Genomic DNA, 20,531 nt, shown 5'->3' on the forward strand with positions numbered 1-20,531 from the left:
TCTCAACTTATCTTCATAAGAAAATCAGAACAAAATACACCTTCCAAACCAAAGTATCATCACTCAGTGTTAAACATTCAGTTTTTCCCATGCATCTTCCTGCATTCCAGCCAAAATCTACACACATGTAAGAATTGATTAGGATTTAGCATTGATCCCTCAGTTTTTTTTTAATATAAGTCTGAATTTTAACTCTGGAGTGAGCATTATATGTAGAGAATAGGAATCAATTTTGTGTCGCTCATATATATGTCATAATTCAGCCATCAGATGAAAACCAATACATTAACTGATTTTCTTTTAAAAGATGTTAAGCTTATATAATCTTTAACAATACAATTTGACTGTACAAATATGCTTTGGAAACTGTGTATATCAAGTCAGTCTTTTATTTTCAAATAAAAATTGTCAGTGAATGGGAACTGTTATCAAAATGGTGCACTATTATTGATAATTTAATCTCAAGGACTTCAATACAAAATATGTAAGGTCAAGCAAAGTAAAACCCTATTTGTCTTGGCTATGTTTCCTCCGCATTCCTCTTGATAGTAGACATAACACTGACACATATGAGACAATTCTAATGGGAAAAAAAGAAATTAATTTAACATATATGCCACCCTTTAACATTGCATGCAAACAATTTTCTCAATCGGTATTATTGGGATTTCTCAATTACTTTGAATTCCACTCACCAAAATTATCATTTCATCCAAGTCTTAAATACATGATTTAATATAAAAAGTTTGTAATTGTGCTATGTAGTATAATCATTGATGCATTAACATGCTAAATGTATTTAATTGATACAGTAAATTGATACAGTACATTTAGCACATAGCCCAGTTATTTGAATAGAACAAAGAACATTACAGCATGGGAACAGGCCTTCGGCCCTCCAAGCCTGCGCTGATCCATATCCTCTATCTAAACCTGCCACCTATTTTCTAAGGATCTATATCCCTTTGCTCTCTGCCCATTCATGCATTTGTCTAGATACATCTTAAATGATGCTATCATTCCCACCCCACCCCCTCCGCTGGCAATGCATTCCAGGCAGTCACCACCCCCTGCTTGAAGAACTTCCCATGTGTCCAGAGGAACCTCGATTATCTGAACAAGATGGGCGGGCAGTATTTCGTTCGGATAATTGACTATTCAGTAAATTGATTCAATGCCCATCCCATGGGGCTCGGAGTTTTCTTAAGTTTCCTTTTTCCTCCCCCTGCCTGCCGTTCTCCCCCTCTCTGTCGCAGAGTTTGTTTCTGAGCAGACACACACTTGTGTATAAGGGGCTTGCTGCATTGCTGAAGCCCCTCACTCCCCCGCTCCCATTAGTTCAATGGGATTGATATAGCAAGCACTTGTTGAGTCTGCTCCCCATTCAGGAGACTAGGCAGCAGCACACTACGTGTGAGCACCTGACCGATCCCCCCTCCACTACCCCTTCCAACCCTGCTCCCGTCCACCCTGTTGGCCCCCCAAACACCATCCAACTCTGCCCCCATGCACGTACCCCCGTCTGACCCCCCCCCACCCCCCCCCCCCCCATCCCCACTCCCCCTGTCGGACCTCCCACCTCCTCCAGGCAGCCAGACTGGACAGCAACAGTAGGACTGCTGCTGCCTTTGAAAAGTGAGTCTCAAAATAGCATTTACACACACACACCTTTTTACTGCAACGTTTTGACAGGGTCCGCCTTTGCCCTGTACAGGAAATATTGGAGAGATTATCTGGGGAAAGGGGGGGGGGGGTTTAAGGTACAGCCCTGTGTGGAATTCCATGGAAAGTTGGACAGAGAGAGAGGGGGCAGGCCGTCAGTCATTTGGAGGTGGTGCCTGGGCTCTTATCGATGTCCAGGACTGTTCTCTGCAGCATTTCAGTAAGCCAAATCCACTTTTAATCACTGTAAACAAAAGACGCAATCAGTGTTGGAAACGCCTCTTTGATGTAATGTTTCTATCAGGACTTTGAGATCTTCTTTGGATAATCTGAAATTTGGATAATTGATATTCATATAATTGAGGTTCCTCTGTATCTCCCCTAAACGTTCCCCCTCACACTCATGTTCCCAGTAATTGAGTCCCCCACTCTGAAGAGAAAGTTTCTTGCTATCCACCTTGTCTACACCTCTGATTTTGTAGGCCTCAATCAGGTCCTCCCTCAACCTCCTTCTTTCCAATGAAAATAATCCTAATCTACTCAACCTCTCTTCATAGCTAGCACTCTCCATACCAGGCAACGTCCTGGCAAACTTCCTCTGCACCCTCTCCAAAGCATCCACACCATTTTGGTAATGTGATGACCAGAACCGTATGCAGTATTTCAAATGTGGCCAAACCAAAATCCCATATAACTATAACATGACCTGCCAACTCTTCTACTCAATACACCGTCCAATGATGAAAATAATCCTAATCTACTCAACCTCTCTTCATAGCTAGCACTCTCCATACCAGGCAACGTCCTGGCAAACTTCCTCTGCACCCTCTCCAAAGCATCCACACCATTTTGGTAATGTGATGACCAGAACCGTATGCAGTATTTCAAATGTGGCCAAACCAAAATCCCATATAACTGTAACATGACCTGCCAACTCTTCTACTCAATACACCGTCCAATGATGAAAAGCATGCCATATGCCTTCTTGACCACTCTACTGACCAATGTTGCCACCTTCAGGGAACAATGGACCTGAACACCCAAATCTCTCTGTCCATCAATTTTCCCCAGGACTTTTCCATTTACTGTATAGTTCACTCTGGAATTGCATCTTCCAAGATGCATCACCTCGCATTTGGCCGGATTGAACTCCATCTGCCATTTCTCTGCCCAACTCTCCAATCTATCTATATTCTGCTGTATTCTCTGAAAATCCCTTTTGCTATCTGCTACTCCACCAATCTTAGTGTCATCTGCAAACCTGCTAATGAGGCAACCTACACCTTCCTCCAAATCATCAATGTGTATCTTTTGCAGGGGGGGGGGGGAGAGCTGTAATACACTCGCAATAAAATGGCTGCCCCCTTAACTTTCCTACATTTTCACATAAAGCTTCAATTGAAGATCCTTCCAAAATATCATCTCTCCTTAATGCTGTACTTGAACCTTTAATTAGTAACGCTACACCACTACCAATTTTATACCCTCGTCTGCCTTGCCTAAAGATCCTATGGAATGGTGCACGATTGCTGATAATTTGATCTCAAGGACTTCAATGCGTTATACAAATATGCTAAAATGAATGGACAATAATATTTCACTGATGTTTGTTGCAAATAATAACAGCACAATTCAATCCAAGATCCGCCATAAATCAAAGAATTTATATTCTTACCATTTCAGTCTTTTGAGTAAATCCATATTTTGCAGAGATTTTTTCATCAGCATTTTCTTTCCATCCTTAATTACCAAGGTAAGCAACATGATACCAGGAAACTGACTACTTCAGATATACAGGCCCTGATTCTCAAGTCAGTTTTTGGTTAGAAATACCGAAGATTGTTCCATTGTTGTGATCATTTTGCTTGTCCCTCTCCTGGTTCCACTTATAGCTATTTAGTCATTGTAAAATAATCTCTTGCAATAGCTTTCCCTCCTACCCCATTAGCTCTAGATTCCCCAAATAATTTACTCTTCACCACTGCCCACCCCTGACATGTTTCCAATGTTTATGCTACCCCTTAATGAGATAATCTGAAGTCATAGCATCGTATGTGTACATCAAAAGCAAATACCTCTGTGCAAGCTCTTGAACATCTAATTGTCCTTGACAGTATATCAACAAGCAGATCTAGATCAGACAAAATTTCTTTCCATTAATTGTTTTTTTTAAAGAATTAAATTCATGGGACAGAGGTATCACCAGCTATGCCTGCATTTATTGCCCAGAAAACAATTAAGTGTCAAGCACATTGCTGTGGATCTCGAGTCACATATATTCCAGATCAGGCAGTAGATTTGTTTCACTTAAGGGGCATTAGTAAACCATATTTTTTTAAAAAACAACAATCAACAGTGATTATGTAGTCACCATTAGGCTAGCTTTTTAATTCTCAATTTTCACTGGATTCAAATTTCACCATCTATCATGGTGATTTGAAGTCTTGTGCCCAGACCATTAACCTGTGGGTCTGGGTTACTAGTCCAGTGACATTACCACCAAGCTATCACCTATGTCATGAGCTCTGTGCCTAGCCATTGGTTCCATCCCATTTCTGGCTACCACATTAGACTGAACCAAGCTGGCTTCAATATTGGCTTCCTAATTATAGAGTCAAAGAGCTGTACAGCACAGAACCAGACTCTTTGTTCCAACTAGGCCATGCCGACCAGATGTCCTAAATTAATCTAGTCCCATTTGCCAGCATTTGGCCCATATCCCCCCAAACCCTTCCTATTCATTTATCCATCCAGATGCCTTTTAAATGTTGTAAATGTACCAGCCTCCATCACTTCCTCTGGCAGTTCATTCCATACACACACCACACACTGCATGAAAAAGTTGTCCCTTAGGTCCCTTTTAAATTTTTCCCCTTAAACCTATGCCCTCTAGTTTTGGACTCCACTACTCTGGGCAAAAGACCTTGGCTATTCAGCCTTTCTATGCCCCTCATGATTTTACAAATTTCTGTAAGGTCCTCCCTTAGCCTCTGAGTGCTTTAGGGAAATGAGCTCCAACCTATTCAGCCCCTCCCTATAGCTCAAGCCCTCCAACATTGGAAACATCCTTGTATATCTTTTCTGAATCCTTTCAAGTTTCACAACATCCTTCCAATAGCAGGCAGACCAGAATTGAATGTAGCATTCCAGAAGTGGCCAAATCAATGTCCTGTATAGCCACAAAATGCCCTCCCAACTCCAATACTAAATGCATTAACCAATAAAGGCAAGCATACCAAATCCCTTCTTCACTCTCCTGTCTACCTTTGACTCTACTTTCAAGGAACTATGAACCTGCTGAAATTTACATTTGACTCTGTGCTCTATCCATCACCAAGACATCCTAATCCCAGTTTTTTGTATGGTCCATTTCTTTATCAGCTCATTTGCTGCTGAAATCCTTACAATGATTTTATGATCTGAGAACTTGACTATTCCAACAATCTCATGGCTAGCCTTCCAATTTTCACTAACTGTAACATAAATTTATCCAAAACTGCTGCCTGCATGGAGTTGGAGACATCCTGTTGGATTGAAAATTGCTTGATAGTAGTACGCAGAAAATAGATATAATAGGTTTGTATTCTTATTGGTAAAATGTGACCTCCCTGGATCTGCATTATGGATTCAGTTTTTCACTATATTTATAAATGAATTGAATGAAGGAGTAGAGAGATTGGCAATAACACTAAGTTGGGTGGAATGGGAAATAATGTAAATGGGAGAAGAAATGCAAAGACAGTTTGCTAGATTAAAAAGTGCATAGAAATGTGGCAAAAGAAGCTTAACTTGGAATCTACGAGGCCATCAATTTTAGAACTAAGGAAGGTAGGTTGAAGTAATTGCTAAATGACAAGAACCCATGAAATGTAAGTGCAAAAATTACTGACAGCTAGTGGCCAGAAGTAGAAAAAAGTTAATTAAATCTATGGGCTGAACTTAAGGTTTTTGGCTAAGCACTCAGTTTATTGGAGGGTTTGTAACATGAGGCCTAACAGGATTTCTCATCATATTTTACCAAGTTCATTACCAATGGTCTGCCTCAATAGAATCCACATCATCTGATTCTACACCCATTTACCACCTGATAGTCCCAGAAAAATTTCCCAAAGTCCATATTCATGAAAAGACCAAAATTCCATGAATCCAAGCCATTTGTAAAAGACAATTGTGGACTTGGATGACCACTACAATTCTGAAGCTGCTCTGCTCAATGACAGACACAGTGTGAAGACATCAAAGAAGGGAAAGATGGTGCTGCCAGGACCAGGAACCTGGTGGAGGGGGTGGTGCAGAGAAGGGGTGTCCCATTTCTGCAGGACCATCAGAGGAAGACACAGGCCAGATCCTGGCTGTTGATCTGAGGTTGCCACCAAGAATCATAGAGATCTTTATCACAGAAAAGGGTCCTTGATCTATTGCATCCATGCTAGTCAAAATCAAACACCCAACTATTCTCAGACCATTTTCCAGCCTGGTATGCCTTGGTATTGCAAGAGAACATCTAAACAGTTATTAAGTTATGAGGCTTTCTAACTCTACCACCCTTACAGGCAGTGAGTTGCTGGTTCCCATCAACCTCTGGGTGATATTTTTCCCCTCATATCTCCTCTAAACCTTCTGCTGCTGCCATAAATCTATGCACCTGATCACTGATCCCTCCATCAATGTGAAAACTTCCTTCCTGTGTACCCTACCTATGTCCCACATGATTTTAGACATCTCATTCATGTACCCTCTCAATTATCTCTGCTCTAAGGAAAACAACTCCATTCTGTCCAATCTCCTTTCAAACTAAAACTCTCCAGCACAGGCAAAATACTGGTAAATCTCTGCATTCTGTCTCATGCCATCACAAAAAATGGATTCCAGAACTACACACTATACTCTAGCCATGTTCTGACCAATGTTCTATATAGTTCCAGCATAACATTCCTGCTCTTAAACATCCATGTACTGACCAATAAAGGGAAGTATATCATATGCCTTCTTAACCACTTTATTCATCTGTACTCGTACCTTAAGAGACTGGTGAATATGCATATCTAGGTCCCTCTAATCCTTGGTGCTTCTGAGAGTCCGACCATTCATTATATATTCCCTTGCCTTGTTTGTCTTGTCCAAGTGCATCATATCACATCTATCCAGATTGAGTTCCATTTGCCACCGATTAGCCACTCTAACTGATCTATGTCCTCTTGTTGTCCAAGGTCATCTTCCTCACTATTTATCACTCCACCAATTTTTGTTTCATCTGTGAACTTAATAATTAAACCTCCTACTTTCAGGTCTAAATAATTTATGTAAACCATAAATAGCAAAGGCCCCAGCACTAATCCTTTTTAGGATCCTACTGGCCACAGGCAGCCACAGAAATATGCCTCTCAACCATGACCCCTTGCTTCCCACCACTCAGTCAACTGTGTATCCAATTTTCAAAATTTCCTTGGATCTTACCTTTGGTATCAATGTGGAACCTTATCAAAAACCTTGACCCCATCTACACACCTGGTCACTTCTTTGAAAAATTCAATAAATTTGGTCAGATATGACTTCCCCTTATCAAATCAATGTTGACAGTTCTTGATTAATCCCCGCCTATCCAAATTCAGAATTACTCTATCCTGCAGAAGTGCTTCCAAAAATTTCTTCACCATTGAAGTTGGACTGACCGGTCTGTAGTTTCCATGCTTATCCCTTGGCGGTCCTCCTGTCCTCTGGCACCTCTCCTGTGGCCAGAGAGGAATTGAGAAGTTTTGCAAGCGCCCCTATTGTTTCCTCTCCTGCTTTCCATTACCTTTCAACTCCCGGCCTGGCACGAACATCTGTGTTACCCATTTTCAGTTTACTCAATCCCTCCATTTTCTCATTCCAGGAAGAGTGCGGGTTGGCTGACGCCAAAGAATTCTGAGCGTAGACTCCTGCCCCTCACGTAGTGGATGCCGAGACATCCATGTCCCGCCAACCGATTAAGTACCATTCCTCAAACTGATACACGTACACAGCACACTTTTATATCATCATACACTCTCAAAATATAAACTAAACTCTAAATATCTCCAGATCCTAAGATCCAGGGGAGAGAAACACAAAGTAATACAAGACAACATTCTGACAACCAACAAATGAAAATGCACACGAACCAGATCACAAAAAGTTAACAGTTCAGGGACTGTTGACACTCGAAGAATTCACATGCAGACAGAAAACATTTACCTCAATCAGACACAAAAGTTGGTTTCTCTCTCTCCTACAATCTACGAACATTTTCTTCCAATCTCAGGTTTTTTTAAAATGCTCATCTACTCGCAGAGAGGATGAGATGTACAAACAGTTTCACGTCCAATGATATACATTCCGTAAGCACCAGTACACCCTCCGTACACCCTCATGATATGGGAGTGTTATCTCCGCGACTCCAGCACTCGTTTTGTTAATTCGACATAAGCTTGGAGTAAGTCTGGTTCTGGAGTAATACAGGTCCTGCTGGCAATAATTTAGCCATCTGTTGGTTGTTTGGTTTCATATATGTTTCCCTTTATTCATTTGTCGATCACACTAGGCGGGCTTTTTCAGTCAAATCCTGCCTGTGGGCGGTCACGCTCACAGATCTGCCATTGAGGACTTGTAGCTGTTGCGTCCGGCTAACTTTCAACCGCTCCAAAGGTCGTGACTGTGCTCCGTTACTAATTTTTTATCTACCACCCTTTGATATAGAGTGGACCTTCGTGTAAAGAGAATATATAACACTTGTAGGTGTACCATCTATTTTCAAAAGGCACCGACCATTTTGTTTTGTTTCCTCCTGCTTTTGTTCCTGTCTTTTCTCAGAATTCCCTTTACGCCACTCCCCTGCATCACCCAAGTCTTAACTTGGCTTTCTTCTATATCCGCTAACTGTCCTATTAACATTACAACTTCACCTTCTGGACTTCCCTATGCCGGCTCCGACAGAGCCACTAGTGCGTCCACCCTCCGTTCACCGCGGGTGGGTCAGTCCACTGGCAGTTCCCTCTGCTATAGTAATCAAAGGGGCAGTTTCCTGCTCCCAATATTTGGGAGCTCAGAAGCTGAGCCAACCTCTTTACTAGCACCACAAACCCATTATTAGAAGACTATCATTGGATAGCAAATGTTTTCTCCACGAGGGTGTCCTCCTTCTTCTTGAACAGTTGAGTGGAACAGGGTGTCTCTAAGACCCTGCGGTCGCCTCGACTAGTGTCCGCAACATTGATTCAACCCAGACACCTTAGCATGTATCGGAAAGGAGTCCACAGAATGAGTCTGCTGATATACTTTCAACAAATGCGCATAAAAATTAATAGTTACTTTTCAGATATTAATAATAAATGATGTTGCAAGGTCTTCGAGGATAAATCATTCTAGGAAACTATTGACTCAAACCTTCAGTATTGAACTTCACCATGTATGCTCACATATTTGAATTAACAATTTTAAGTTGTTGGATAATTATGGGTTATTCACTTGGCTAAGCAAGTTTTCTTGAATAAGCAATCTTCCAAATTGATAAAGTGCTCTTAGTACTACTTTATCACCTGCTCCCATTTTATAAACATTACCTTTGATCCAGTTTACTGAGTGTCTTCAACAAATCTGCCTGCTTCTTTGTCTATATGTGCTTTTGTATGAAGTTATTAATGGCTGACACCATGGGGATTATCTCACCTTCACAGATAACACACAAGATATTTTCAACCCATCATGATCTGAATCCAAGTTGCATGTACGAGTAGTCTATGTTTGCCCTTCATGTTTAAAGTAACTATTCATTAAATCTTTTAGTTAGTCCATTCATTTACAATTGAACTGCTAGTATAGCCTTCCATCTCCAAAGACAATGTTTACAATGGTGTTTCAACTCTGTATCAAACATCATCTCACGTGACTGAAAGCAACATTCTTCCCACCCCCGATCCATTCATCCATCTATCCATCTATCCATCCATCCATCCATCATCTATCCAATCCAGGACTGAATGGACAGGCTGACACCTGAAAAGAATTTGCTTTCACAGCAGCATCAGGAAAACCAATATCATAGCATCATCCATCAGCTTTGACATTGTGACGCTAGAGGATGCTGATAACTTCACCTATCTAGGATGTCCAGTCACCTGCAATTTCACAGTATTGACATCAACATAATCAGAAAAGCTGAAGCTGTTATGCCAAAGGTGAATAAGAGATGTGGAACAATAGCAACCTAATTCAGAACACCAAACTGTGAGTCCACCAAGCCTGCTCACCCCTTTAGTGACATCTAGACAACACAAACCAGTCATAAGAAAAGAATAGACAATTACGATCCATGTTGTTTCAGATATATCCTTGTAAGGCATCTCTGGATTGTATAAAGGGTATGTTTTATCATTTTTGTGCTTATTAAAATTGTGGACTGAAGTGAGAAAGAACTGTTTGAAAGGATTGCTGCATGTTTTGAAAAGCAAGTACTCTAGCAGATATGGCATGTATTGTGTAAACAGCTGTTTGAACAAGCAGTAGTCAAAGTTTGGATTCTACATAAACTAGAGCTGAGGGGTTGTGTACAAATGCAGCTGGGTGACAAAAAGAAATTGGTTTGCCTATGGACCAAATGATACAAAGCATTCATAAGTTCTAAATAAAAGCAGAAAATGCTGGAGAAACTCAGCATTTAGTATCTATGGAAAGAGAAAATAAATTAATGTTTCAAGTTGCCTTCATTGGTCAGTGCATTGAGCATAGGAGTTGGGATATCATGTTGCGGTCATGTAGGACATTGGTGAGGCCACTTTTAGAATACTGCTTGCAATTTTGGTCTCCTTGCTTAAGAAAGAAATTGTTAAACTTGAAAGGGTTCAGAAAAGATTTATAAGGATGCTACAGGAATTGGAGGATTTGAGTTATAGGGAGAGGCTAGATAGGCTGGAGCTATTTTCCCTGAAACATTGGAGGCTGAGAGATGACTTGATCGATAAAATGATGAGGGACATTGATAAGGTGAATAACCACGGTCTTTTTCCCAGCATATTTTGTGTCCAAAGCTAGAGAGCATAGGTTTAAGGTGAGTGCGGAAAGATTTGAAAGGGTCCTATGGGGAAACTTTTTTATTCAGAGGGTGGCGGTATGTATAAAACAAGTTACCAAAGGAGTTAAAGGCATCTGGATGGGTACATGAACAGGAAGTGTTTAGAGGGATATGGGCCAAATACTGGCAAATGGAACTAGATCAGTTTAGGACATTTGATTGGCATAGACAAGTTGGACCGAAGGGTCTGTATCTATGCTATATAACTCTATGAGTTCAAAATGACTCGAGTTTAATGTCAGCCATGGTGTGTGCCTGTGAATGTAATACTTGAACAGCAGTAATAAATGTCTGTTGGATCTTTCAATACCGCAGTACCCATGTCTAGATTGCTATGCTGCAGAAAGTAACATATGTATTGCTGCATTATTAAGAACCACACTGGAGTCAAAATACCAGTTCATGCTTTTGCGGTCTGATGGCATTTCATCAGGTCAGTTGGAATGGTGGATACAGTAAACAACGTCTGCCAAACATTACTGGCAGAGGTTGCACTGGATTTGGTTTCAGATTTAGCTAAGTGGAATGCACTTCAAGTCTTGGTCCAAATCCCCCGGTTAGCAATGATGCAAAGCAATCACTTCTGATTGTGAAAATCACTGCAGCTCATTTGTTTGAGGTTTTTTGGCTGGGACTTTGGAATAATGATGCTCCTGTACTGATGTACACATAGTGAACTAGCAAAAAGGAGCACCGCAAAGACCCCCTTTTATCAATTCAGCTGTTGCATTCAGGTTAAAGATCTCAGAGGTTTTCAATGGGTTAGAGGGTGGTTGAGCGGTGGATGTGTGATTTAATGATTGGCTGGGAGGATGGCTGTATGAGTGGGTGAGTCTGTGAATGAGTGGATTGGTGAGTTGTGGGAAAACAAGAGGGTAGGTGAGTGGATAGATGAATGGTGGGGTATAGTTGGTGATGTAGGAAATTTGCTTCGGGATCACTAAATGGGCCAGGGCTGGGAAGTCAATTTATTTGGGTTGGTGGTACATATATACAGACACACACAAACATACACAGTCAGCCTGCCTATAATGCTGTGTCATGGTAGCCTTCTTTTTGTCTAACTTATTTACCAATTTTCATGATAAAACAGCCTTTACCACTTCTGCCCACTTCAAACGCCTATAATAATATGACAGAGGAAGCATTTAAGGCTCTTCATTACCACTTAATTGGGCCCAAGAACCCACTTTACCTGCTGGAAACATGCCTGGTACAATGTGGGGAGGTGGGCATAAAATCTAGCCCAATGTCTTTTATTTAGATTTTATCCCAGTAATAGTGTTGAAACTTACATTTATTCATATAACTTCAATATTAACTGAGGTGGCTTAAAAACACTTGCATTAGGAGCATTCAGAAAAGATTAAGTATGCTGATTCTTGAAATGATTTGGTCTTATGAGAAAAGATTGAGCAGGATAGTCTTATACTCATTGGTCTTTAGACTTAAGAGGCAACCTTATTGAAACACGAAAGTTTCTTAAGGGGTTTGACAGGGTAACTCGAAGTACAGTTTCAAAATGAGAAGTCTCACATTTAAGGTGGAGATATGACCATTAGTGTTGGAATTCTGTTCCCCAACAAGCAATGAAGGTTGGGTCATTGAGGAAGTGGCCTTGTGGTAATGTCACTGACATACTAATCAAGAACCTTAGGCAAATGTTCTGGGCATATAGATTTGAACTCCACCATGTCAGGTGATGAAAGTTGAATCTAGTAAAAATTTGGAATGACTAACATAAATTGTGTTCTAAAATGAAGGTTGCCCCCCCCCTTAAAACTAAAACTGAAACTCAAAAACAGGAGCACCTTGCCCTATAATCTGTTTAAAGAGTGTGAAAAGTGGTGTAACCTGCTTTTCAGCAAACTCCAGTGGTTAAAATAAATAAATCCCTGACACTCACTTTATAAATCAACAAGTAACAATTTATTTATTTAACTGTAACAGTGAACAAATTAACTAAACTATTAACAAACCAAATACATTCCTTCTAACTACTAATTATTCTAGAATATTCAAATGGCATGCTGTTCCAATAACTACAAGTGCCACTCAGATACAAAAAAGTAGAATTTAGTCTCCCGAAATTACAGTCAAGTTACGCATCTTCTGGAATGTTCTGTGCCTTCTCTCATCAAGTCTTCTGTCAGAAATGCTTCCTCTGATTTTTCTTTCAGGAATGCCTTTTTCCATCGTTGGTACCAATATCTTTGAGATGATATTTTTTCTAATACGTAGATGACCGTGAGAGCCAATTTCTCTCAAGAGGGAGAGCTGAGAACTGATAGCTCTGGCGGATGGCAGTTAGCTTTGAGGTCTTTGTTCAACTGTCCCCTTCTTTTATATCCATGTAGACATAACAATATTTCTCACATTGGATTGGTCTTATGTTGTCAAAACCATCAGATTTAAATTTAATAGATTTTTGGTATCTAAGTACCTAGTTCAAATTGATTGGCTAAATTTAAAACCTGTTGTCTTGATAAAACCTGCTGCTTGGTCTGCTAACTGTGGTCTTTATCCAAATCTACAATTACTTGACCCAACTTCGCAACAATTGTAAAAACCAACTGGTTCCCCAGGGAAGGAAATCTGTTGTGCTTATTCAGTCTGGCAACATGTGACTTCAGATCCACAGCATTGTGATTAAGTCCTAATTGCCCTCCTGAATGCCAAACATGCCCATCAACAAATAAATGAAAGCGAGTCGAGGGTTATCAGGGACAAAAAGTGGAGTCAAGGCCTGCTTGAAAGGTGGAGCAGGCTTGGGGGCTCAAGTTAAAACATCAAAGATTTTCAGCTGAACAAAGAAATATGTAGAAATTTAGAATTCATAGTGAGGAGTAAGTCAGCCACTTAAATACAGTCCTATTAAGGAAAACTTACAAATAGATAAAGCTTCCATCTTATTCCTTATAAGACTGCGTGTCAATACTACCTTGACTTTTCTCATACCTATTTGCTACCTATTTGCAGAATTTTGGTACCTAAGAATAGAAGAAGGAAAGGCTGACAAAATAGGGCAATTTTAAACATTTTTAATTCTCAATGTTACTCCTCACATTCCCTTAAATTGCTGCATTAAGGAGAGTAGCTGCTGACTACGCATTTGAAGGTTTTTCTGCTCTTCACGCAACTTCTCTTGTTCCTGAAGCAATTCTGCCTGTAAATGGAGATTAATTTGTTAATTTAAAAGGGTATCTTCCCTCACAGCTGATTTTCTCATCTTTGCATCCATCACTTACAAATCTTTGGATCCATTGTTTACAAATCGGACCATTAAAAATCATCTTTTTAGAAGTGTTCTCATCTTTTGATCAGAAAAATTAATATTTTTACTCCATCAACAGGAGCCATTTTTTGTACTTTGTGCATGTTCACCTTTGTGGACATTTCTTCGACCCACCTCAAAACCTATAGTCAACCCATCCTGTTTAAAGAGGAAACAAAAACAGAAACTGCTGGAAAGGATTAGCAGGTGTGGAGAGACATCAGAGTTAATGATTCGGGTACAGTGACCTTTCCTCAGAACCTTCCTTTTAAAGAGGAGCTGTACTCTTGAAACGAATTGACAGCAAACTGTTTGGACTTGGATAGCAGCAAAAGCATCACAAATAGAGCAACTAATAACAAAGGCACTTTTACTTTTTCTTATCTGATGCTAATGCATCAGTAGACAAGGTAGGAAAAAGGAAAGAAGCAACATTTTCATGAAGATCCAGAAAGGGAACAGGCTTGGCTGGCCAAATGACATATTCCTATTCATGTATTCAAGGCACTGAGAAGCAAATGAGAGCAGATGGCATAAAGCGCAAGCTGCAGATAGTGTGACCATAAACCTTTCAATTCTATCTCATTTTCCCTAACTGCAAACTTCTGCTTCTGGATTTCTGCCTTCAGATACCTGAGAAGTGCCACCTGGGCAGCCAGTGCATCTTCACTAAAAAGGGTGAGAACCACAGTAAACCCCTGATAATGCCAAATTAACAAAAAAATAGAGCAAATGCATTCATGGATTACATGGGACTTACCAGTTCTGGGCTGTAAAAGACAGGTATATTATTCAATTTTCTGTATCTTAACGGCAGCATGGTTTATCATTAAATCATAGAATCCCCACAGTGTGGAAATAGGCCCTTTAGCCCAAGTCCACACCGATCTTCTGAAGAGTAACCCACCCAGACCCATTTCCCAACCCTATTATCCTATATTTACCCTTGTCTAATTCTCCTAACCTACATATCCCTGAACACTATGGGCAATTTAGCATAGCCAATTCACCTAACCTGAACATCTTTGGACTGTGGGAGGAAACCGGAGCACCCAGAAGAAACTCACGCAGACACAGGGAGTATGTGCAAACTCCACATAGACATCGTGCAAGAATGGAATTGAACCTGTCAATGAACCGTGGCTCAGACATTAGTGCTGCTGCCTTACAACCCCAGGGACCTGTGTTAAATTCCACCTTCAGGCAGCTGTGTGGAGCTTGCACACTCTCCCCCTGTCTGTGTGGGTTTCTTCTGGGTGCTCTGGCTTTTTCCCACAATCCAAAGATATGAAGTTTAGGTGCTAAGTTTCCCATTGTGTCCAGGATGTGCAATCTAGGTGGATTAGCCATGAGAAATGCAAGGTTACGGCGATGGGGTGGGTCTGGTGGAATGTTCTTCAGAGGATCAATGTGGATTCAATGGGCTGAATCTATGAATCTATGACTAATGCTCTTCCTGCAGCAGGTCACTGTCAGGTGTGCACACCAGATATTTACTCCTAGGATCTACATGTGGGCCAACTTGGCATCTGAGGCCACCCATTGGGGAAATTGTGGTGGTGAAATCTAAGAGCAAAGGTGTAGACAGTCTCATGGTGTTGGGAGTAATACTTTAGTATGTAAAGAGTTCTGGCTAACTAACAGGAAACAAAGTCAGATTAATGGTTTATTTTCTGTTTGGCAAACAGTAGTGAATGGAATGTCACAGGGATCAGTGTTTGGGGCTCAACTATTTGCAATCCATATTAACGACGTGGATGGATGAACAGTGTAATTTAGTTGATTTTGCTAATGTTACATGGACAAATAGGAAAGCATGGGTATGTTGTGCAAATGACACAAAGAGTCTGCAAAGGAATACACATATTTTAAGTGAATGGTAAGATAATTTGGCAGAGGAAGTATAATGTAGAAAAATGTGAGTTTATGCATTTTGAAAAGAATAGAAAAACAGAGTATTATTTAAATTGAGTCTTCAGAATGATGTCATACAGAGGGACCTAGTTACTTGTTAATTAATCATGGAATCTTAGCATGCAGGTACAGAAAGTAATCAGAAAGGCAATTGGAAAGATCACACTCGGAGGGCTGGATACAGTTTTCCTTAATTAAGGAGGGATGATAATTGCTTTGAGGCAGTTTAGAGAAGGTTCACTAAATTCAATACTGGGATGAAAGGTTGTGTACATTGCATCTATACTTATTGGAACTTGAGAGGTGATCTTTATTGAAGGTAGTGTAGTATATATTTATATAAGATTCTGAGAGAGCTTGATAGGGTAGATGCTGAGAGGACATTTACCCTCATTGATGAATCTTGTACGATGAGCACAGATTAGGAATGAAATGTTATCAAGTTAGGATGGAGATGATGAGAAACGTTTTCTCTCATAATGTTAGTTGTACAGTCATACAGCATAGACACAGACCCTTTGCTCCCCCATGTCTGTGCTGACCAGCAAACAACAAATTACTCTAAACTTGTTTACCAGCACTTGGTCCATAGCCTGGCATTTTAATTGCTTGTCCAGATGCTTCTTAAATGTTGTGAGAGTACCTGCCCCCACCACCCTCTCAGGCCACATGTTCCACATTTCCACCACCTTCTTTGTGAAAAATCTTTTCCTCAAAGCCCCCATGTAAATTCCTCACATTAAACACTTGCCTTCTGGTTTTAGACACATTGCCATGGTGAAAAGATTCTCATGATCTCTCCTGTAATGTGTCTCATAATTTCACAAACAGGTAGTTCTCCTATAATGCTGTAGTTATAGAAAATTGTGCAATAGGAATAATGGGGCGTTTGAGAAAAACAGGGTTAGAGGCGAACCATCAACAATGCCAGTAAAAGTTGAAACAAAATAGTAGTTAGCCTAACACAAACGACACCACTGTCTGAGTAAATTTTGACCTGTTGTAACTGACCTACTGTAAGGTATTGTATAGTGCAATTCATCAGAATCTTCAACTGATTACTCTCAATTGGCATCTATACCTGCTGTATGCACTACATTCCAGCCAGTCTTCTGATCCCATCCAAAGGTAACATTGCACAAGTCAGATCCTAGAATGAAACCTGCCATAATAGATAAAGCATTGAATCTTAATTTCTTTCACTAAGCGTCAGTTTTGTCAAGTTTCTTGGAGGGCTTCACAGACAGGGGTGGACAAAGTTAAGAATCACACAACACCAGCTTATAGTTATTCACTAGCTAACTGAAGAAGAAGTGGCACTCTGAAAGCTTGTACTTCTAAATAAACCCGTTGGGCTATAACATGATGTCGTGTGATTTTCAACTACGAACAACAAAGCCAAGTTTCAAACTGCTCCTCATCACTATCCTTTTACTGTTAGTCAATTCCAGTAAAATTTCACTCTTATCTCAACTCTTTAAGTATTTAAATTAACAGATTGTTCCCAGCTTCTTGTCTTCAGGCAGTAGAGATATTTTCACAATGCTTTTCCAAGTCCACCAGCACAATACCTATCATGAAGCTCTTCACAAGAAAGCGATCATGTGATGCCGATGCAAGGTCCTGTCCTCTGCACACTGCAACACAGTGCTGGGAAGAAGAATCGTGTAACAGCAAACAGGTGTTTGCTTTATTAAAAAAAAGTTCAGCAATTCACAAATCACATTACTGATAAATCATGTTTAATAAATGTGCTTTATAGGATAACTACCTGTGCCTTAATCAGATACCCCTCAGCCTCCTCTGCTCCAAGGGAAACAAACCCAACCTATCCAATCATTTCTTATAACTGAAAATTTTCCATCCTAGGCAAAATTCTGGTGAATCTCCTCTGTACTCTCTCCTGTGTCAGCATGTCTTTTCAATAGTGTGGCAACCAGAACTGCAGACAGCATTCCATCTGCGACCTAACCAATGCTTTATAAAATCGTAAGAAGACTTTCTTGCTGCTATATTCTATAACCTGACTAGCAAAGACAAGCATTCCTTATGTCTACTTCCCCATCTTGTCTCTCTGTGCTGACACCTTCAGGGATTTATGGACTTGTACACCAAAGTCCCTTTGTTCCTCAGTACTCCCCAGGGACCTACCAGTTCCAAAAACGCAAAAACACCATCCCATTCTCCCAATTCCTTCGACTCTGCCGCATCTGCTCCCAGGAGGACCAGTTCCAAAAACGCACAACCCAGATGGCCTCCTTCTTCAAGGACCGCAATTTCCCCCCCGAAGTGGTCGACGATGCCCTCCACCGCATCTCTTCCACTTCCCGCTCCTCCGCCCTTGAACCCCGCCCCGCCAACCGCCACCAGGACAGAACCCCACTGGTCCTCACCTACCACCCCACCAATCTCCATGTACAGCACATCATCCGCCGTCATTTCCGCCACCTCCAAACGGACCCCACCACCAAGGATATATTTCCCTCCCCTCCCCTATCAGCATTCCGTAAAGACCACTCCCTCTGTGACTCCCTCGTCAGATCCACACCCCCCACCAACCCACCCTCCACTCCTGGCACCTTCCCCTGCAACCGCAGGAGGTGCAAGACTTGCGCCCACACCTCCCCCCTCACCTCCCTCCAAGGCCCCAAAGGAAGCTTCCATATCCGCCACAGATTCACCTGCACCTCCACACACATTATCTATTGCATCCTCTGTACCCGATGTGGCCTCCTCTATATTGGGGAGACAGGCCGGCTACTTGCGGAGCGTTTCAGAGAACACCTCTGGGACACCCGGACCAACCAACCCAACCACCCTGTGGCTCAACATTTCAATTCCCCCTCCCACTCCACCAAGGATATGCAGGTCTTTGGACTCCTCCATCGTCAGACCACAACAAAACGATGGTTGGAGGAAGAACGCCTCATCTTCCGCCTAGGAACCCTCCAACCACAAGGGATGAACTCGGATTTCACCAGTTTCCTCATTTCCCCTCCCCCCACCCTGTCTCAGTCAAATCCATCGAATTCAGCACCGCCTTCCTAACCTGCAATCTCCTTCCCAACCTCTCCGCCCCCACCCCAGTCTGACCTATCACCCTCACCTTGACCTCTTTCCACCTATCACATTTCTGACGCCCCTCCCCCAAGTCCCTCCTCCCTACCTTTTATCTTAGCCTGCTGGACAAACTTTCCTCATTCCTGAAGAAGGGCTTATGCCCGAAACGTCGATTCTCCTGTTCCCTGGATGCTGCCTGACCTGCTGCGCTTTTCCAGCAACACATTTTCAGCTCTGATCTCCAGCATCTGCAGACCTCACTTTCTCCAACTACCATTCATTGCATACCTTCCAGAATACCTCACATTTATTAGGATTAAATTCCATCAGCCATTGCTCTGCCCAACTTACCAATTCATCAATATCAAACTGTAGCCTGAGACCATCCTCTTCATTATCAACAACACCACCAATTTTTATGTCATCTGTAAATTTACTAATTATACTTTCTATATTCACATTCAACTTGTTAATGTATATAAAATATATCAAGTCTCCCAGCACTGATCCCTGTTTATCACAGCTGGTCACAGACTTCCAATCACAAAGACAACTTCCACCATCATCCTTTGACTCCTATTTATGAGCCAATTTTAGAACCATTTTGCCAATTTGCCTGGGATCCCATGGGCTCTTACCTTGTGGACCATCCTTCGATTTGGGACCTTGTCAAAGGCTTTACTGTGATCAATGTAGACCACATCAACTGCAATATCCTCATTGACATATTTTAGTCACCTTTTCAAAAAAACTCAAGTTAGTTAGTCAGACAGGATCTCCTTCCTGTTAATCTTTGGAGTACAATGGAGCAATGGAGACAGTGTCTTAGAATATATTGAGGTTGAGTTTGACAGAATTTAACAAGGGAATGAAAGGTTTTGGCGTCAGACAAGATAGTGAACTCAATCAGATCAGCCATTTATCTTACTGAGTGCTGGAGCAGACTCAACGAGTGACTGGCTTACTCCTGCTATTTTTTACGATGTGAAGGTCTTTGACTGGGGTGGACAAAGTCAGAAGTCACTAGGTTATAGACCAAGAGGTTTATTTGAAATCACAAACTTTCAGAGTGCTGCCCCTTCATCACATGAAATAATGAAGGACGCAGCACTGATGAGCTGTACCTTCACCTGATGAACTAGCAGTTGTCTGAAATTTTGTGATTTCAAATAAACCTGTTGGACTATAATCTGGTGCTGTGTGATTCCTATTTTTTATGTTCTTGAGTTTCTGTCTTCAGGTTTGAATTTTCAACACATATTTCCTTTTGTGCTAGTACCAGCAATGATCCAAGTTTACTCCTTAAGTTTTGGAAGTGCATCATAACATTTAGGAATAAATGGACAATTCCCACCCTTTGTCTGAACAGCACTTGTTTTTCTCGATCATTTTGCTCAGCCCGTGTTTTAAGCCAGGCTTCATTCTGAAATTTATGTTTTTCTAGCATCTCCTGAAGTTCCTGAAAGACAATGACAAGAACATTTTATTCATAAAATCTAAAAAAAATTGGAATTTATTCAAATTGAATTTGAA

General features: G+C 41.1%; 1 protein-coding gene and 1 long non-coding RNA gene across 2 annotated transcripts in view; both read right to left on the minus strand.

Moving 5' to 3' along the window:
- Positions 1–384: 384 nt before the first annotated feature.
- Positions 385–8,381, minus strand: LOC148151908 (uncharacterized). The gene is made up of 3 exons (XR_015759098.1): positions 7,879–8,381; positions 1,669–1,906; positions 385–580 (listed from the first exon to the last, which is right to left on the minus strand). It is a non-coding gene; the product is annotated as an uncharacterized LOC148151908 (long non-coding RNA).
- Positions 8,382–12,666: 4,285 nt separating this feature from the next.
- Positions 12,667–20,531, minus strand: part of LOC122561689 (kelch domain-containing protein 3) — a 218,239-nt gene continuing 210,374 nt past the window's right edge. Inside the window, exons 19-20 of the mRNA XM_043713698.2 lie at positions 20,353–20,457; positions 12,667–13,916 (exon numbers count right to left, since the gene is read on the minus strand). Coding sequence (XP_043569633.2) covers positions 13,812–13,916; positions 20,353–20,457 — 210 coding nt within the window. The 3' untranslated portion in view covers positions 12,667–13,811. The remainder of the gene's footprint in view (positions 13,917–20,352; positions 20,458–20,531) is intronic.

Source organism: Chiloscyllium plagiosum, unplaced genomic scaffold, assembly GCF_037043375.1.
Source record: "Chiloscyllium plagiosum isolate Xiang-an unplaced genomic scaffold, Cpla_swu_hap1 HiC_scaffold_2, whole genome shotgun sequence".
NCBI classification, from domain to species: domain Eukaryota; kingdom Metazoa; phylum Chordata; class Chondrichthyes; order Orectolobiformes; family Hemiscylliidae; genus Chiloscyllium; species Chiloscyllium plagiosum.